The 20,607-nt window shown below is 41.4% G+C and overlaps 1 protein-coding gene across 1 annotated transcript in view; it reads right to left on the minus strand.

Moving 5' to 3' along the window:
* MEGF10 (multiple EGF like domains 10) overlaps positions 1-20,607 on the minus strand; it is a 115,212-nt gene that overhangs the window by 33,153 nt on the left and 61,452 nt on the right. The window contains exons 7-12 of the mRNA XM_023754822.1: positions 18,288-18,424; positions 11,987-12,199; positions 6,001-6,175; positions 4,341-4,461; positions 3,399-3,562; positions 988-1,090 (exon numbers count right to left, since the gene is read on the minus strand). Of these exons, the coding sequence (XP_023610590.1) occupies positions 988-1,090; positions 3,399-3,562; positions 4,341-4,461; positions 6,001-6,175; positions 11,987-12,199; positions 18,288-18,424 (913 nt within the window). The remainder of the gene's footprint in view (positions 1-987; positions 1,091-3,398; positions 3,563-4,340; positions 4,462-6,000; positions 6,176-11,986; positions 12,200-18,287; positions 18,425-20,607) is intronic.

The raw sequence follows: 20,607 nt of genomic DNA on the forward strand, positions 1-20,607 counted from the left end.
AAATACATACATACACACACACCCAAATACACACTCAAACACAAATGGCTTCAAAGGGAAGTTAATTTTAAAAAGAAGTTCTGGTTCATTTATCTACCTCTAACCCAGTCCCTAGTACAACAAGGTTTCACTTTAAATTGGCAAATCAGCAATCAACATTTTATTTTACTTTCAGCAGAATGGTCATCAATTGCTCAGTTCGTTCATCCCAATGTTTAATAACTGTCCTATTGCGTTGCCAGTCATACTGTTTCTTAAAACGTACTTAAAAGTTTGTTTATTTTGTTTTTTAGTATAGGCTTGAATTGGTGTATAAAAAAGAACATGATCCCAATTTGTTTGGGCATTTAGTGCCATCTTCCACGTCTGTACATCATGAGCGAAAACCATTCTTCTTTTAAGACCCCTGTTAGTCTGTTAAACTTCCTGGCTGAAACCATGAAGTGATATAAATAAGGAGAAATTTGGTTAGAAAATTGGTATTCAACCATATTATGAATTTTTATGACAAACATTATTATAAGAAAAACTACGTTTTAAAACTTTCAAATTCTAGTAATGAATATTTTAACATTTGCATATTGACCATGTTAATATTTAATATTTCTGTCTCGGTAAGGTGAGCTCAATTACATTCCTATGGTTTATTTTAATCATTCTTTCCTCAATGCTCCAAAATACCACAGAGGTCTTGCTAAACGCTTCAAAGCAATTCACACTTCTCCCCTCTGGCCGCCTGAATTCTGACCGCTGGACCTTCCATGCAGGCTCAGGAGAACTGTCCTGTCCAGTTCAACAAAAAGTCCTTTTTGGATTACAGGTTCATTAGGCCTAATAGTAATGTTTCTTGGGTAAAAATGTGTCAGCTTACTGGAGACAACTCTATTTTCATTCCTTCTGTACAGTTGACCTGTGTGTGTGTCTTTGAAATAGCAAGGAGCAGCGCTGGGCATAGATTGGCACGTTTCCCATTTCCTGGGCTCTCACCTGACCATCCGGGGAGGCAGCGGCAGTGGCCCGTGGTGGGGTGGCAGCCGTCTGCGTGGCTGCAGTCACAGCGCTCTGCACAGTTCAGCCCATACGTGCCGTCCTGCATGGGAGACAGCAATGAGGACAGGGAAAACAGACAACGGGAGACAAAGGGGCCACAGTCCCAATACCCCTCAGCTACATGCATTATAAACACCTCTTTCCATGCCTTCTTGGCCCCCAAAATAGGGGCTCCAGGAGGTCAGTGTTTTAAAGTCCCTCACACCTTAGTTTATGTCTGACATACGGTTGGGACATATGAATGGTGAAATCAATAATACTAAGATGCTGATATGCATATATGCAGATGTATGTAAATATGCCAACTAATTAAAATAATATTTTTTCTTATCATAAACCACAACTTGTAAACATAGTTTCTTTTGCTCCTAATAATTTTTATAAAATAGTTCAATGTTCTCTTCAAGGCATTCTATTCTTAGGTGGAAAAGAAGGAGCCTGACCCACTTAGAGAAGCTCCAAAATTTTAAAAAGTATTATAGCTCTAGTTAAGTTTTTCCCATAAGTTGCCAATGGGATATGTGGAGTTATAAAGAAAAATGAAAGTCTTCTGTTATTTTTCCTAGTTAATATCCTCCTTTCGATGAAAGAGTCTAGATGAGATGAAGTGTTCTGAGTCAGGATTCTGGGAGGATGAGGTACGAGTTGGCACGCCCTCCTGCTCGTCCCCTCCCAGACCTCTGTGTTCTCACAGGCATGTCAGTTTGAGGGGTCCAACGGACATGTGGATGCGATCATTTAGTTTGTGGGAATCTGTGCATTGACAAGCTCTGCCCTTCATGCCAGGCCCTGATGAACTAAGGGAGAGCACTACAAGCCTCCCACACCGTCCAGCACTAAGGAAAGCGTGGGTGGCCCCGGCCGCTGTGGCTCAGTTGGTTGGGCGTTGTTCTGTGCACTGGAAGGTTGCCAGTTTGATTCCCGGTCAGATCCCCAGTAGGGGGCATGCAGGAGGCAGCAGATTGATGTTTAGCTCTCACTCCCTCTCCCTTCCTCTCTCTCTAAGAATCAATTAAAAATATTAAGCAGAAAAGCAACAAAAAGAGAAGAAAAGGAAAGAGCAAGGGTGCATAATTACCAAGAGAGAGAACCTGAGAGCCAGCATGAAACAGGCAGTGGGTGTTAGATGGCAGAATCATTTGTCCAGATTGTTAAACTTATTAAAATAAAAGAAATAAACCACTTTTTAGGCCCCACTGTTTTATGGGGTTACATGGGATTTAGCCCTGCTACCATATGGGCCACCAAACCATAGGCCTTGCATCTAATATACAAAAGAAGGACAGGATTGTGCCAGAGGCTCTGTTTTGTCCACAACTGAACTGGGAATAAAAGGCGATCTCCACGCCCATCCGAGAGCACTGGAGGCTGAGAGGCAGCAAAGCTGACTTAACTTTGTCCTAAGGGTTGGCGGGGCATGAGCGCGCCCAGGGCAGACCCTCTCTGCTTTGGGAAATGGGTTGCTTAACGCGGAGAAAGCCTGGGAAAGGCCCTTCTTGAGGGGCTGTGTTCAGGGGTCACAGTGTCATCCCCCTATCAGTTGTCCTCCCGGAGGCAGAGAACACACACCACGGAGAGAACGCTTAACAGCTCAGGAGAAAAGAATTGTGAAGGGAAGAAAGAATGATGGAAAAGAGGGAGAGAAGCAGCCTGTGCATCATTCAGGAAGAAAGGGAAATCAGCAAGTTACTAGAGAATGCACCCACTTTCCGTTTGCACCCTCTGTCAGTCTGTGGTGACCGACACAGTGGGGAACGTCTAGTGATGTATATGTCTCCAAAGCTGGTCAAGGGAAGAGTCAGTGTTGAACTAGGGAAACCTTTGGGGATTCTTGTGACTCCAGAAATATTTACACTAAAAAATGGCCATTTCCAAACCTTCTTTTACCACCTCAATGAGCACTTCTGTGACACCATCACCACCCCCTTCAGTTCCCTGCCACTTTCCTCCCCAAATGCTGAAGGTTTCCCATTACAATGGAAACACAGTATTTGGAGAGTTGACAGGCATACACTGAGTGTTGGGCAAATGCTATTGATTGGCTGCCAGGAAGAGATGGGCGTATAAGAACAACAACAACAAAATTAACGGGGAGGTGGAGGCGGCGGGGGGTGGGGGGGTGGCGATTAGGAGAACCTGGGATGAAGGAAAAGAAGAAAATGATTCTTACAAAGCTAATCAATTTCATGTCTACTCCTATATCCATTTTAAGTTCAAGTACCTTAATTCTTCTAATAGTTACTAAGATTTGGTCTGCACTCAGATACTTAAAAAAAAACTGCAAAAAGAGGCTAATCCTCTGGCATGGGCTCCCAGGCGTTCCCAGCGGGGGTACTGGTTGGTCGTACCTGGCAGGGAAGTTCACATTTCAACCCGCGCCATCCAGGTGCGCACGTGCACGTCCCATCCAGGGTGTTGCAGGCTCCGCCGTTGAGGCACTGGCACGTCAAGTTACAGCCAAAGCCCCATGTGCCACTGGGACAGCGGATGGAGCAGTCCACCCCGTGCCAGCCTGCCATGACAAGAAGGCCAGAGCACGTGAGGAAACAAAGGCAGCAGGGCGTCCTGCCAAGCCTTTCCCAGCCATGTTCCCTTTAGAAGCATCTTAGAGAAGCACAGCAGTGTCCCAGCCCCAGCACAGAAATGGACAAAAGCCCCCGAACAGCCACATGGGTGTGTGATCCGTCACACAGAGGGCAACACGAGAAGCACTCCTGGGCTAAAGGGGGAGGAGACACGGCGTGGGGGCCGCTTGAATGCAGAGTGATGCCGAGTTTTGTTCCGGTTAGAAAAGTGAAATACTTACATGGGAGGGGAAAGGAAGGTTTGCATTTGAAAGAACAACCTTGTCTTTAATGCAGGACCCCCTTAACCATGAGCACTGAGTACCTAGGGTCCTAACTGCTGCAGGAACTCTGAATAGACACATGCTGGCCCTCACGTGAAATGGGTGCTTGGCTGCATTTCTCATCATGACTCCAGGTCAGTGAACTTAGGCGCATGGACACATGTCTGCTTGGCTTAGGCATCTCCAAAGTGCAGAGACTCACAGACTTTTGGAGCTGAGATCATCTCCTATGCCTGAGCCTCTTCCCTGACTCATCAGAGATCATCTGTGAGCCTCCCCACTCCACTCACGAAAGCAGGAGAACCCCTGGCTGAAGGGCTTGTTGAGATCAGGCACTGAATTTTGGCACAGCTGGACCTAGAACCCTCGTTAAGGTTTCATTCCTGTGACTTTAGGAGATAAAAGGACCAGGATCAGAAAACAGACTCTTTCACCCACTTACCTGCCTTGCAAGTACACGAGCCGTCCACAGGAGAGCAGACAGCATCGTTCTTACAGCCACAGAGAGAGGAACAGTTGACCCCGTAGGTTCCCGGAGGGCACGGCGCAGAGCAGTCAGTTCCCTAGACAGGCGCAAACAGGAAAATGCATGCAACTCTACCCACTGAAATAAGGCCAGCACAAATAAACAAAAATATATCTTGGTGATGCTAATTATACCCCTGCTCCAATTTTAACACATTGTATATTACAAAGTTGCTATAATGTCACCACCGTACAAATTTAGAGAGTCAAGGGCAATGCTAGCTGGCCCATGTTTATGATACAGTGTTGAATAACATCCCCAAAAGCCTGCTGCCTTCATTAGTTTCCTTGGTAGCAAATATAAAACCTTTTGTCCTTGCTCAGACAAGTAGCTATATCACAATAAACTGCAGCTGTAAAATTACTGTCAACAAATAAACATAAATATGAGCTATACATTAAATCGCAATGCTTCCTAGAATTCCTTGTATGATAAATATATAACATGATTAGTGGGCGCAGCAAAGGAACAGCCCACATGATTCAATTTGTTATCTGACAGCGAGCCTTAAACCTAGACGACGGTTAACAGAGGTGACTGGAGGTGACCTCCTTTCAAAACAGAAGGGACTGTCCTAGCCAGTTTGGCTCAGTGGAGAGAGTGTCGGCCTGTGGACAGAGGCTCCAGGGTTTGATTCTGGTCAAGGGCACGTACAGGCTCCTCCTTGGCCTGGGCCCTGGTCGGGGCTCGTGTAGGAGGCAACCAACCAATCGATGTGTTTCTCTCACACTGATGTTTCTCTCTGTCTTTCCCTCTCTCTCCCACTCTCCCTAAAAATCAATGGAAAAACATCCTCAGGTGAGGATTCACCAAAAAACAAAACAAAACAAAAAAAAACACCAAACAACAACAACAAAAACCACAGAAAGGACTCTTTAACACAAGGCGGATTCAAGGGCTCAACCAAAGGACTGTGTCATAGGTTAGAAAACCCTGTAAAGATCTCTCAGCTCAGAGAGTTTATGATTCTCTTGTTCTGCATGAAATTCTCTGGAATAATCATCAACATCCTTCAGAGTTTAATGTTCTCTTTAAAATGGGAGAAATAATTCAAAAACGACCCATTTTCCTTTAAAACAAAGATTCCTGATCCATAGCTAAAAAACCTTAGCGAGTAGGCAAAATTCTGCTCTTTTGGCATACATAGGCATTTCTGTAAGTTCTAGACTCCCAAAGGGACCAAAAAACTTACGTACTACTAACCATCACATGGAAATACATGGAATTAAGACAAAAACTGTTGACAACAATACATATCCCACTTGGAAAACTAATTTTATACTGCCTATACAACAGTAAAATAATTACGTAAGGAATAACTACAATACAGCAGACTTCCTGACATATATTAATTAATTAACGATTGATGCCACATTTATAGTTCTACCGGCTTTCCCAGTCATCATTCTAAGGCAATTCCTTGTGTCGCTCCTTACTAGTTTTCATGCTTTATCTTGTTAATGATGGGATTGATCTTAGCATGTTCACTGTACTTCAGAAAAGGTCACATAAATCATGGTACCGATACGAGCCACAGCACACCCTTGTCTCCCGCCTCCAGAGCCGAGCCACTTACTTTGAATCCCGGGGCACAGGTGCACTTTCCAGTCACACTGTCACAGTCAGCCCCGTTCTGGCAGCTGCAGATCTGCTGGCAAGCTTCCCCATAGAATCCAGGAGAGCATGTCTCGTTACAGTAGAGGCCTGACCAGCCTGGCTTGCAGGCACACTCTCCAGACATGGGGTGACAGCTGAGAGCACGGATAAGAGGAGCAAGTCACTTTCAGGGAAACGCGACACCCAAGGCCCATGCAAACGCTGCGTTAGTCGTGATCACTCATCACGTGGGCAATTCCATATGCAATAATGTACACTTCCTTCCCAGGCTTGGTGTGATTTAATTCATCGGCTCTACCTGGTGGGTCCTACAGAAATGTTGCATGGGATCAGCATCATGCTCTAGGAGGATGACTACCTCTACTGTGTCCTTTGGTCTGGAACTCATTTTAGTTTTCATAAATCAAAAGCACCGATTCAATAAAAGGTTAACACGATGAGAAGATCTAAAGGACTCCATCCAAGGAATGGTACCTGATCAGTTAACCAGGGGTGATGTCCGAGGAACTCCAGAAGCTGCAATCTTTTCAGCCTGTTTCTTCTCTAAGCTCCCCATACCTGGTGGTGGTGGTGCAGCTGTCTCTACCTGTAACAGCAGCCACACTGATGGGCCAGGCAGCCAGCTGTCGCCCCACAGCAAATGGATACATCAGCTGTGCTAGGATGCACGCCTTTCTGAGCTGGACACAATAGGGCACTCTGTGACACTCGAAACACATGTGCCTCTCAGCAAGGAAAATCTTAACAATGGAACTAGCTCTGCTCACAATGGAAGACTGTTAAAGATGGGCATCCTCTCCAGAGAGAAAACCCTCCCCCTACGTAGGGTCAACAACAAAATCCACTGTGGCCTCCAGACGTTTGCTAAAGGACCTCTCTTGGAGGACTGTTCACAGATCTTCTACTCTTGGAAAGAATGATTCTCTGGGATGGATGAAGACGGAGGGAGGAATCCCAGCTGTCCCACTACCTGGGTAAACGAAGGGAAAGCACACAACTTCTCTGGGCCTGACGTCCTCATCTGTCAAGTGAGGGTCTCAGCCACACCCTTGTAGGTTGGACAGTTTGCTCCCATTTTCATAAATTTATTTAGTTGTACTTTTAGGCCCCTATTACAACTAAATTCCCACAAGCAAAGGCCTAGGCATCTGTCACAGGCCTTAATTGTTAACACCAGGTCATTTTTAGAGTGAAAAAGGCAGTTACTGACATTAGGACAACAAGCCTAAACCAGATGGTCCTTGAGACACCAGATACAGGGTCACCCTACATAAAGCCCTTAGGCCCTCATCATCTGGCCATCGCCTACTTCCCAACCTCTTCTTTCATTTCGATTACTATGCTCAGTTGTAATGGATTTTAGGGTGTGTGGGGAAAAAAGCGTTGAGATTTTTCAACTCAAGGGCCTCACATGGGCTATATTCCATCTGCCTAGAATGCTGTTTCCCACTCGGCCTAGCTCTCTCCATCTTCCCCGCCCAGTCCAAGCTTAAATAGTATATCTTCCTTACAGGGACATTTTCTGACAACTCTCATTTAAAACAGGTCTCTCCTGTCATTCTCTTTCATAGCATCCTGCTCTTTCTCCTCATCTACTCACCACAGTCTATAATCTTGGGTTTATTTTTACAATCTTTCAATGTCTTCCTTCCCCTCTACACTTTGAGCTCCATGAGGGCAGGTGTGTTTTGTTACTTGTCCCTGGTGCACAGCAGGCCCACAATATATAATGATTAAGTGAAAATGTCACTGTTTCTGTGTAGTAGGGCCTGACTCAGGGATCTTGGGTTCCCAAACGAATCTGCTTCTCTCTAATCTCTGAGTCATTGGCAATGTTAAATTGTAATCTCTATATTGGAAATAGAAAGGCAAGATTTCCCCTACAATTAGTTTTTAAAACGTCAAAGTCATGGCTTAGAGGGACTCAATGTGACATTAATGATGATACTGTAAGTGAATGCACAGACTAGCAGCCAGCGTGGACTGCACTGATGTGTGCTCACACCATGCTCAGCAACCCATGTGCATTATTTCATTTAATCCTTACAATCATCCTAAGTATTGGGTGTAATCCCATTTTATAAATGAGGGAACAGGGACCTAGAAAGAGTAAATACTTCATTCAAAGTCTCATACAGGTAGTGGCAGAATCAAACTCAAACCCACTTTAGTTATTTGTTTTTATACCAAAGAAAAAGGAACTTTGATAGCAGTCTGCTAAGAAAGCTAGATATGAAAAAAGAATTGCTATTACTTAGGATAGAGCATAGATCAAATGTTAGCAGGACCAATAAAAGCCTGTGTTGTGCAAAAAGCAGGGACAACTTAAATTTAGTTCAGTCAGGTCCTACATCTGAGAAGAGGAAAATAAATAGTTTGGGAAATGGATTGGTTAAAGTAGTTTACCTTATCTAACCATACTATAAAAAAGGATATCTTCTCGTGGAAAATATTACTTTACATTAAAACGAAGAAAATAAATTTCATGGTATAGACATAAATGTTAAACAAAACAGATAATTTGGGGACAGGAAATTGAACTAAGCTAGAGGCAGACAGAGAAATTGATATTCAATGCCCCCCAGTGAGTATTAGTGCAGCGCACTGGTTCTTGGATTGATTGACACCCAAATTAGTATTCTGCAATTTGTAATTAGGTATAGGAAGCCAGAGCACTTGGCAGGCGTTTGATGTGTTCTTGTGCAGGCAGCTTAATTGGTAATGAGATAGATTTACGTGTTGATGTGAGAGCAGCCGATTCGAGGCTGAAGGGTGGTAAACTCCTATCTGGTCTCTGTCTATAGAACAGCTTGCTTTGTGTTTGTGAAAATAGGATTATACACATATAGGAACACCTATCATTTTATACACATATACAACTATATACCCATCTTCTAGTAAAATTTTCAGTTTAAGAGTTAAATTATGATAAGCCCAATATAATATTGGCTAAAATAGAATGAGTTCTAGAGTTTCCTTTTATTCATTTCCTTAGATGTTATTAATGTTCAAATATAATCAGGTGGCAATTGCAAATAGGCACATCCTGATTGCCCACAGCTATTAAACGTCTTTATTAAGAAGAGCTAATATAAATATCTCATGTGGAATCTTACTAAATCTCAAGTTTTATTTTCACATATAATCATTTATCATTTTATTTTTATCAATTGGTATTGTTACCAAGAGGTCAAAATCATTCCCAACATCAAAGTTAGTTTTCAGTGGAAAGGCCAGGCCACAGTGACTGTCTTTAGGCTCTATAACAGTACTGTAATTCTAAATGCTAGTATCATGAATGAATATATTTAAATTCATTTGAACCATATGATAAATGGCAAAATAAAAATGGCTACAACTCTGCCCATCAAGAGGTAGAATGTACTGAATCTGGACTTGGTTGTGTGACCTGCTTTGTCTAAAGGAATATTAGCAAACATGCCGTAACCAAATGTTTGCAAAATGTTTGCACATTGGAGCTTGCGGCTGTGTCTTGCTGCTTGTCACCATATAGAGAAGCCCAGGCTAACCTGCTAGATGCTGGAGACATAGGGTCAGCCACCCCTCTCACCCATCAAATGTTAGCTATGTAAGTGAAGAATTCCAGCCCAATCAGGCTCTAGTTGATCTGCCAACTGAACATAGGGAGACCAACAAAAGAACCACTAAGCTGAGCCCAGCACAAGTAGTCATGCCAAAAAAAAAAAGTCACCAGCTTATAAATAATCGTTTTATATCACTAAATTTGGGATAGGATTTTATTTTTAATGCAGCAAATGCTGATACAAACCCCTACCCAAATATACTAGTACGACTGCAATATATGTCAATATGTATGTCCTTATAACTCCAAATTTACCAATAGACAAGGTAAACTAATAGTTTGCATTGTATTAGTTAACTCATTAATTATAATGAAAGGTTTTAAAATACACATAATAAATTATGTAACAGAAAGCTCCACTTGCGTGATTAAATGGTAAAATGAACAAGCTTGTCTTTCAAATGATAAAAATATCCTATGGCTTTTAGTTCAAAGGAACCATATGTTTCTAGGAATTTTACATAGAAGTTCAAGATATAAAAATCAGACGCCTGGCTCCACTTGTGAATTCAACATGATACAGTTATATAATCAACATTCAAATGGTTTTACTAGAAATCTGTAAAAGCTAATTTTTAAAAGTAGCTTTTATTATTAGGAAAGTACTTCACAGGCTATTTGTTTTTTAAACTTCTGATTGTTATGCTTTATTAGACCAGTTTTTGTGTTCTTTTGATCTGTGATTGTCAAATAATTTTATGTACAATTGGTCCTCCTTGTCCATGGTTTTGCATTCAGGATGCAATCAAGCGCAGATCAAAAATATTTAGAAAAAAAACCCCCAGAAAGTTCCAAAAAGCAAAACTTAAATTTGCCGAATCCATGTGAAAAAATGATGTGTAGGCATACCCTGCTGTAGCTTATATGCAAATATAAGTGAAATGCAAATACTACCTATTAACTGTCCAATTGCACTTGCCACTGCTAACATGGTCCCCAACAATAAAACCAACATTTTATCTGCTCTTCCAATTCTTCTCCTAGCGGAGCTCCTTTGTATAGGTTTAGTAATCTATTTGATTTCAGGCTGTGTCTACACACAATGAAATGGCACACTGGCATTAAAAAACTCTTAACTGTCACTACATGTGGCTTACCTTTGCTGGGACAAGCTTTCTGCAGGAAAGGTAGCCAAACTCATGACTTGTCCCTAAATTCTGCCAGCCCCTTAAATATTGGAAAGGTTAAAAACAAACAAAATCCTGTAGAGATTATTTATTTTTACTCCCCAATGTTTGTTTAGCCTTGTCATGTAAAGAGTGGCAGGATTTTCCAATAAAGAAAACCAAAAGTTGACTCAAGTAGCTCACAACGTTGCTTGAGATCTTAAGAATGTATTTCGTTGATGTGCCCCACTGAAATGTATGCCAGCATGTGGGTATGTGCACACGCACTTGCGCACAAACACGTACACACACACATGCATACAATGCAAAAGTCCATTTTTTAAAATTCCAAACAATGGTTTAAAAAAGAGACCAACCACAGGCTTGTGTTTACTTTTAACTTTTGTGCATTTGAGATCTGATGTGGCCACGAGCTATCTTTTAGAAACATGAATGAAAGAACAGCTGTGCTGAATGCAAATAAAGTAATTCTTGTAACGTCTGAGCTGCTGTATAATGCACAACATTTTGGTCAAACTCAACTTTCCCAGCAGTTTACAAATGAAACCCAGAATTCTAAGTGATATGTATCTGGTCCTTGGGGAAGGAAGAGGAAGTCGGGGGGTGGAAAGATATTTTCAGGGGTAGACAAGGTACAGTGGGGTGGGTGGGATCATGGTTTCCTGTTCTTAAATTCTTCGAGAGATTTTTGAGCTAAGAGACCCCTGTGAGTTTCTATGTCAGGGTAATCAATTCTGAAAACATATTTCACATGTGACAGCCACATGTGAAGCACTTTCACAAAAACGTCCACCGGTACACTTCCTCTCTACACAGATGTTCTTTCTGCCAAGCAAAAGATGTTACCGTGAGAATCACTTTGTGAGACTTTTACATACTAAACTGGCTTAACCCATATCTCTCATTGCATCTTTGCTGCTCAAGGAATGTCACAGAATCCCTCTCTCAGGGAAACGTTCCATTAACCTCAGCAAGTTTAATTTTTGCTAGTCACCATTAGTACAGAATAGGATTTGCTATCCACCCACAACCATCTGAGGGTGTTAGCACTTCTGATGTAGACCACCTCCCACCAAGCACAAAAGTCTTCCATTCACTCAGTGGTTCGTGCCCAGGACAACTCAGAGGCAGGAACGGTCTTGGGGTGGGAATCTCTCTGCCAATCTCTCCTTTCAAATAGTGGCCATGTCCTTCCAGGGGCAACGGGCCCTCACCTATGAGTGTTGTCCAGGTGGCAGGGGCAGCGCTTGTCACATCTGATGCCGTAGAGCCCGTCAGGACACAGGCGCGCCTCGCAGTGTTCGCCAGAAAAGCCCGCTTCACAGAGGCAGGAGCCGCTCACGTGGTAGCATTTCCCCCCGTTGACACACTGGCAGGTCTCCGCACAGCGCACTCCATACCTGCCCACAGGGCACTGGTCCTGGCACCTGTCAGGCAGAAGGTGGAAGCGGAAGGTAGACTGGTTAGTACCTTGTGAAACAGTCAGACTTTGTTATGTATAAACTGAAATTACTTTTTGGACTTGGTATTTATTGAGTGGTTACCCCTTTACAGGTATGAAGAGCATTAAGTGAATTACTCTGACTACAAGCAGTAGTAACAGCAATATGAACTGATAAAAGAAATAACGTAAATAAAATAATGAACTTGGGACATGAAGCATGTTTTATACATAGTGCTTGCCAAAGGTACATGTAACATTCTAGTAGATACCAAGAAAGGGAGAAAAGAAACTGTCCAAATGTTAGTCCCAGTCTGTAATCAGGAAATAAAACACGTGTTTCCTGGTCCCAAAGAAAAAACTGCAGCAGATTCTAAACTAAATTTTAATTCTGTTGGCTTTCACATTGACATTAATTTTTAATCTCAGCCATGCAATTAAAGCTATGTAACTAATAAACAAAGTCCTCTTTAGATCTGGGAGGTGTGAGGTACTGAAATCAGATGTTCTCGATTCTACCCTGGGAGCAGAAGCAGGCAGGTTGTAGGAAGCTGTGGAGATCCCTAACGCAAAATATTTATTAAACAAGTTATTGTCTTCTGTTGGGGAGAAGGGCTGCCAAATGGCAAGGAAAAAATATCAGACCTCAAAAGTTCACTTTATTGTTTGGCCTGAGAGGCTCAGTGGTGGAGCGACCACCTATGAACCAGAGGTCAAGGTTCGATCCCCAGGCAGGGCACATGCCCAGTAGGGGGTGTGCAGGAGGCAACTGATCAATGATTCTTTCTCATCATTGATGTTTCTATCTCTCTTTCCCTCTCCCTTCCTCTTTGAAATCAATAAAAAAATATTTTTTAAAAATCTCTTCACTGACCTTTTGAAAAAATAACATTAGAGCTCAGTCCCAGAGGAAGGACATGCTCTGGGAAGCTGGATCAGGGGGAAGCGGAGTTGTTGGAGGGAATCGTGATAGCGAAGAGAACACTCATTGCTCCAGAGAGAGCAGGACCAGTTCCTGGCCAGCCAAGCCTCCTTTCGACCTGGCAAGGTGACTGGATGGAGCTCTCTGCAGCAGAAGGAGTGCTTTTAGCCAAGGGAAAGGGAGACGGAGTCTCGTCTAGCCAAGCACTCGCCACAAGCGGGGTAGCACTGGGAGTCTCAGCAGCCGCTTCCCATGCCGTGCCAGGCCCGAGTCTAAAATGTAGGTCAGCACTGCACTGTTCAGATGGGTATAATGTGAACAGCAAGTGCAAAACACATTGAAGCATACTGAAAAGCAACAGCAAAGTGGCTGAAAAGCCAACATTTCCCACACGACTGCATATGTTTAATGATAGGGTGTGGTTACTAACAAAACCAGGGCTGGGCAGGAATTCTATTTAAATGTAAAGGATAAATCTTGAGAATCCTTTGATACTTTTCTGGTTAACTCTGGCTCTTGCATATATTTAATGGGATAGAGACAAGGAAAAGAGCCTCTTGCAAACTGGGTTTCACAGACTCTAGACATCTTTAGGTGTGTGTGTTAATAGGCAAAGTCTTCGAATCAACTGCTCAACAAATTATTTGGTAAATTCCCGAGTAATTGCACTAGCATTTAACATAAAATCAGACATGTGCTTTAAAGTTACACAAGCGTTAACCTATTGTTAGACCAGAGCATTTTTAAAAGGTATTCTATTTTTAACTAGTAAGAAGCTTTAATAAGTGACATCACTTAGTTTATTTCTTAAAGATGTAAACTTCAGAGAACGAAATACTGAGGTCCTATCATTTAGCCCCATCATGGCTCTGCTAAATGCTAGTAAGACAACTTTGCAACCTGTCTGTCCAGGTTTCGTTGCAAGTTAGTACCAACAAGAAAAAGAGATGTAAAAGGGTTTCTCCCTCTTGTGTGGATTTGAAAACAAACCCGAATGGTAAGCGCTGGGCTGCGTGATTGTAACTTAGGAGAAAGCACAGCTCTTCAAGTGGGTGGACCGGGTAGAGATCCGAGGCCTGGAAAAGCGTCAACTACCAAATGACAGGGAAGCAGTGTGTATATTTTATCATGTCTTGGCAGAGACTTCCTTTTCTCTGGGAAAACAATATTCATAATAGCTGGTCCTGGCCATATTTATCTTTCTAACCTATAATTAAATATACTACTAGTTTGTGTTATAAATGGCAAAAAGCCATTTGAATTTTACTTCCTAAAGTAGCCAGGACGTAAAGCTTGGTTCATATTCCCACTTCTTTTCTGTCAACATTGCACTTGTAGGAGAATTCTGTTAATAATAGTTATGCCCATTTCCATCTTCCAAATGTCTAGAAGTAGACATTTTCCATCTTGAAAATAAACACGATCACGAAGTAGCTTCTACCTTTCTGATTGGCTGAATGTAAAAGTCTTTTGCAAGCATTCTTATCTCCCCTTTTTGGCCCCTTTATGAAAAAGTAGCATCATTTCCCAGCTAATTTAATGCCCCTACTGTTGCTTTTGTGGTACCAAGTGGAACAAGAAAAGCTATCTTAGGAATCAGGAAAACTGGAAATACATTTTCTTAGGAGAGATGACAGAGAGGTGGATAAAAATAGAGCAATAAATATTGGCCACAGTAGAAATATGGATATTTAGAGTTTCTATATATATTTTTAAGATTTTGAATAACTCCCAGGAATTAGGAAAAATAGGGAAGCAATAAATAGAGATAAACTGATACAGCATGATATCAATTCCCAAACCAATGAGGGTCACAGGATTAATACCATTTCGATAATGATATTGCATCTCACTGTGAACTTGTGGAAAAGAAAGTGAGTTGGCATAGAAGGGGTGGCAGCTTCCTTGTCTCCCTGTCCTTTTGAGCATGTCCCTCCCAGAATGACTGGAATAACTGGGCCAAACGATGATATAGTGAAAGAATCACATTCCTCACTAAGCCTGGATGGATGAATCAGGCTCCTGCCTTTCAAACTTCTCGGGAGAACATATACAAAGCGCTGCGAAAGAGCCCACTTCCCACAGCCCCAGGTAGAGGACAGGGTTCCTCTGCGGAAGAGCAAGCTGCATCCCCCCAATTTCTGTTTATAATTTCTGACCTCCTTTCTCACACATTCTTCTTCGCTTCGAGGGCAATATGGACATAGGCGTGGCAGGACAGTCTCAGTTTGCATCTGAACAGAGTCAAAAATTGATCCACAAATCTGTCCGTCCAGCTGACATTAGGGAGCACCCATGATGTGCACAGACCCCAGCGAGGCCATCAAAGGCCTCAGAGATTCCCAGACAACCATTAGCATTAAAAACACTCTTTTAACCCCTTCAGAAGAATTTTTGGGAGGATCTAGGAACCAACTTCTCCTTACTCTTGCTTGGCTGTGACACTGTACATTTCCCTTATGATAATATCCTCTCCACCTCTCCACACATCCCCAAGCCTATTACAGGAGCAGCTCTGCCTGCCCCAAGGTGCCTGTTTTGTTTTCCTGTTTGCCCTCTGGCTGGGAAAGCTGCTCCCACATCCTGCTAATGCTTGGCTGGCAACGCATGTGGTGGTACCTGCTCCTCCAGGCAGCCTCTGGCCTAACCTCAGTCATCAAGTTACTGCTGACTGCTCAGCACAGGGGAAATAGCAAGAGACCCTATGCCCTTTCCTTACACCTTCCGCCACATACTGCCCCGTAGCCACACATTGTTTTCCTTTCATATGACTAATGTGCTTGTCCTCACTGCGTGTGTGTGAGTGTGTGTGTGTGTGTGTGTGTGTGTGTGTGTACTCTAGAAACCAGATGGGTATAGACTAATTGAAAACAGAGGTCACGCCATCAGTTCATCAAAAAAAATAATAATAATAGTTACAAGAACAACAACTCAAGAAGCAAGTCCCCTCTTCAGTTTCCTTCTCTTTCTCTGGCTCTTCGCCTTTCTTGCTTCAAGTCTAAAATTCACCTGAAAATGAGCTGCCATTCCCTTTCCTTGTATCCCAAATAAGATGAATATAAGCCTGCCTTATGTGTTTGTTGTTTTTGTGTTGCCTCGGATTTAAGACTTGAATCCCTAGAGGGCAAAAAACAATTACATTTAAAGGTTTAGTGCACTAAAATACTGCATTAACTTGTATTTAGGATTCTGCTTGGTCCTGCGCCTCTCCTTTCCGGACACATCTTTCTATAATAAGATGTTAGTGACACATGGATCCAGAACTCATCTAGCAACCTCCTCTCTTCAGAATATAACCACAACCCAGGATGCAGGTCACAAAAATGTACCAAGTAGCCTAATTACATGTCATACAAACCAGGCACTAAAGGTGTCAGCAAGGCATAGCATCAAACAATTAAAGAAAAAATGCATTACTTATGTTAACAAAATATGGAAAAGCCCTTAATGAAATTAAACATATACTACTAACAAAGTTCCTAAGAAAAATAGGGATTTAAAAGCCCACTTGAGGATGAAAGAGTTTTCTAAGAACCAATGACAAACATGAAACTATACTGAAGCCATTGCCAATAAAATTAGGAACAAAAGGGGAATGCCCATTTTTACCTCTTTTTGTCAACACTGATTTAAAGGTTTTAATTAATGCAATAATTCAAGAAAATGAAATAGTCATTATATATTGAAAAGAAGAGACTGACTTATCTTTATCTGTAGATGATAAAAAAATTTTAGCATTTGCTAAAAATAACAGTTAATGAAAAAGATTGGCAGAAGTAAATATAGGGTGGGGTAAATGCAGGTTTACAGTTGTTTGTATGGAAAATAATTAATAAATAATAATATAAGAATAAACTGCATTTCATGTACTCACAACTATAAATCTACTTTTGCCCCATCCTGTATTCAAAAGTAAGTTTTCCTTTATCCAAAAATGCCCAATTAGAAACTGGAATTGGATTTTTCAAAAATTAGAAAAAGCTTAGTAATAAATTTAACAAGGAAGTAGAGAGTCTAACTGGGGGGAAAACACCCTACAGTATCTTATTAAAAGTCATAAAATTATATCAGGCTTTTAAAAAGAAAAAGATTTAAGGAAGGAGGTTGAAAGAATTCTTAGTTCACAGAAACCATCAAAAAAATAATGATAGCTTGCCCTGGCTGGTGTGGCTAAGTTAGTTGTAGTATCCTCTCGTATACCAAAAGGTTGCAGGTTTGATTCCTGGTCAGGGCACATACAGAAGGCAACCAATTGATATTTCTCTTTCACACTGATGTTTCTCTCTCTCTCTCCTTTCTCCCCTCTCTAAAATCAATAAGCATATGCTCAGGTGAGGATTAAAAAAAAAGATAGGTAATATTAGTACAGTCCTAACATTACTCAAATTGAAATCACTAGGATTTAAACAGTTCATAGAAATCACTCAACTATAATAATAGTTAATATTCCTGTTTCAGCACAGTTCTAAATGCTTCAATGTCCTTGTTTAACTCTTATAATAATCTTAGAGGAACGTATAATTATTATTTGAACATTATAGATGAGGACACAGGTTCCAAAATCTTTGTTTTCAGGCATTATACTCTTTTGCTTCTCAAGTCTCTTTTCTCTGATTTTACATAAATATCCAATGAGCTTGATTACCCTGCTTTCCAGGATACCACGTGGGATCAGGGAGCGCTATAAGTCCCATCACATCTTACTCTGTCACTGGAGCACAAGAAAATGACTGATATCCTTAATACAATTCTGAATCATAGGAGGTAACATTATGTCCAACATATTTTTAAAATATACCTAAGTACACATCCCATTTAAAAATAAACCTATCCAAAATTGTTTACAAGGTAAAAAGTTTTTTGCTTAAAGTGGCTGTCCTAAGCACTCATCTGTTTAGAATGACATATTCATCATAAGTTATGAATGGCTGATATTTTTATTTCTGATGCTTTCTCTGTTTCTTCAATTCCCCATTGCCATCTATGATTCAGTTCCTATGCACTGAGCTGGGAAAGAATGTGTCAAACCCTCTGATACCTGGTATGTGCTCTGGAATATTATAGAACAGTCACAGACACACAGTAATGGAGGCGTTCGCTGGACGCTTTCTCCTCTCACACCATTACAAACAAATACAAGACTGTCCCTTACCGTTCCCCCGTGTATCCTGGACTGCAATGACATTGGCCTGTGGCGGCATCACACGACCCTCCATTATGGCACTGACATTCTTGTGAACAGTTCTTTCCAAAGCGACCCTCGGGGCAAGGCTGACCACACACTGTGCCCTGCATTCAAAGAGACTTGGGAAATTAGATGGGCCTCCAGCCAGGGAAGGGCCAAAGGAGGACGGAGGGAGGAAAGAGAGGAAACAGAAAGGGAAGGAGGGATATGGGAACAGAGCTGCAAGAAATTTAGGGGATTTTAGAACACAGATTCATCTTAAAAAATGTTAGAAAATTTAAACTGACTTATTTACTCAACAAGCCTAAATCTCAAAACACATTCAAAGGTGGCAGAATAGTATTCTGAAGAAATACCCACCCATATTACAAAACTAAAGCTTAAGATAGAGTCACATCAAATTATTATGGTAACCTATGGAATTTATAAATCCTTCTAAGTGTTCTTCCTTGTGTCTTACAAGTACAATAAGTCAACAATACTTATTGAGCATCCATTACATAAACAGCAACATCTGGTGCAAATGAAATATCCAAGTGCTTTACCATATGTTCTGGAGAAAATACACATTATCATTGGCTTTCTTTCTTGTAATGTAGCATAACATAAGACTGAAAGTTTGTGTACCTGAATTAACAATAACATCACCTTAGAAATATGTCTAAAAGAATGAACCTAGACATTTTATTTCAGAAGAAAAACACTTCTATTTTCAGCAGGTTCAACAAACATTGCTGGGCCAAGATCAATAGGAAACCTTATTTCCTAGTAAGAAAAATCAAGAGTAACTTGGACATGTGTCCTCACCCTAGAGGCTGTCCATCTTGTCATATTTATTCCTATTCTATGTGGAAAAGAATAAGATACTGTACCAATAAATCTAGGAAGTACTCTACTATTTTCTACTTCACTTGGCCTTATAGCTTATCTGTTTATTGGGGTTTTGTTGGAGCAAACAACATATTGCAAATTACAGGAATTTTTAAAATGTTTTTAACTGTTGGAAGCTGTTGTTTTGTTCTCCTTCTCTCTCTCTCTCTCAAAAAAAAAAAAAAAAAGGCAGACTGTGGGCACTCTGAAATTGGAGGCTAGTGAGCACCAGATGGTTTTGTAAATGTTTATTCTGGAGAGCATAAGAAAATATATTTCCTCTAACTCTTGGCTACCCACAAAGGCAGTTGGTGTGCTAATTAAGTCTCCTCTGGTGGTTTCTATCTACCTACAAACAGAGAAAGTTCTTCCACAGACTCTTGGAACCAAAAAAACCTTTGAGAGATTATTCAAATCAATGCCTAACTGGGAATCATCATGTGCCAGGCACAGCACTTGAACTCTGAGAATCAAAGATAAGGTCACAACCCTTATTAACTGACAATGTGGTGAGGGGGACAGATGTAAAAATAACTCTAATCCCTCCATGAGCACAACGTATAAACATGACTGAAGGAATAATACACAAAGGATCAATCTGTGGGAAGCAGGGGTTCTGGTGACAATTCTACTCTCTCAGGGACTTACTCTAACTACTCAGCTTGTAACAATCCCACATAAGCTTCAGAAATGCTGTTGAAATGTTGTTTATGAGTAAGGATTAATGTGGGCAAACAGCTTTAAGTAGGACATTAATTCTGGTTGACATATATATGTGTGTGTGTAATAGGAAGGTATATTCATCTTTGAAAGGCACCTAGGATGATAGCACAAATAAAAGGATGATAGCACAAATAAAATGTTTAAAAAAGAATTATAAGATGGAAGCTCAACTACACACAGAGAAAGATGACCTGAAGGGGGCCCAGAGTGTAGAGGAGGCTCCACTGGGCTGATGGAGACGGCCACCTGCCCACCTACTGGGTGGGACTCACAGTCAGAGCCTGTGGTTACCACTATACCCCATCATGTCCACTCCAACCAAGGAGAAAGCTTCAATCTCAGATGAAGCAACTCAACATTTGATGTCTAACAAAAGTCCCAGGAGTATAAAATCTATAGCTTCTCATTCAAAGAACACATAGTTCTCTCCAGCAAAATCCTTCCCCTACCAAGGACAAAGCAATGACCAGTATTGACAAAAGGCTAGATATAAGAAGTAAAAGAAGATAAAGAGTCAAAGATAATTCACAGATAATCAACATTTCTACCTTGGGCCACTAAGAGAAACACTGGTTTTAACTAAGATTTTTTTCTTAAAGTAGAAGAGGAGTAGGCTTAAGAAAGGCTTGGGTGTACAAATTTGGTTTTGTTAATATTGACTTTGATGGGCCTGCTTGAACCACCTCAGTGCTCC

This window comes from Myotis lucifugus, unplaced genomic scaffold, assembly GCF_000147115.1.
Source record: "Myotis lucifugus unplaced genomic scaffold, Myoluc2.0 scaffold_0, whole genome shotgun sequence".
Lineage (NCBI taxonomy): Eukaryota > Metazoa > Chordata > Mammalia > Chiroptera > Vespertilionidae > Myotis > Myotis lucifugus.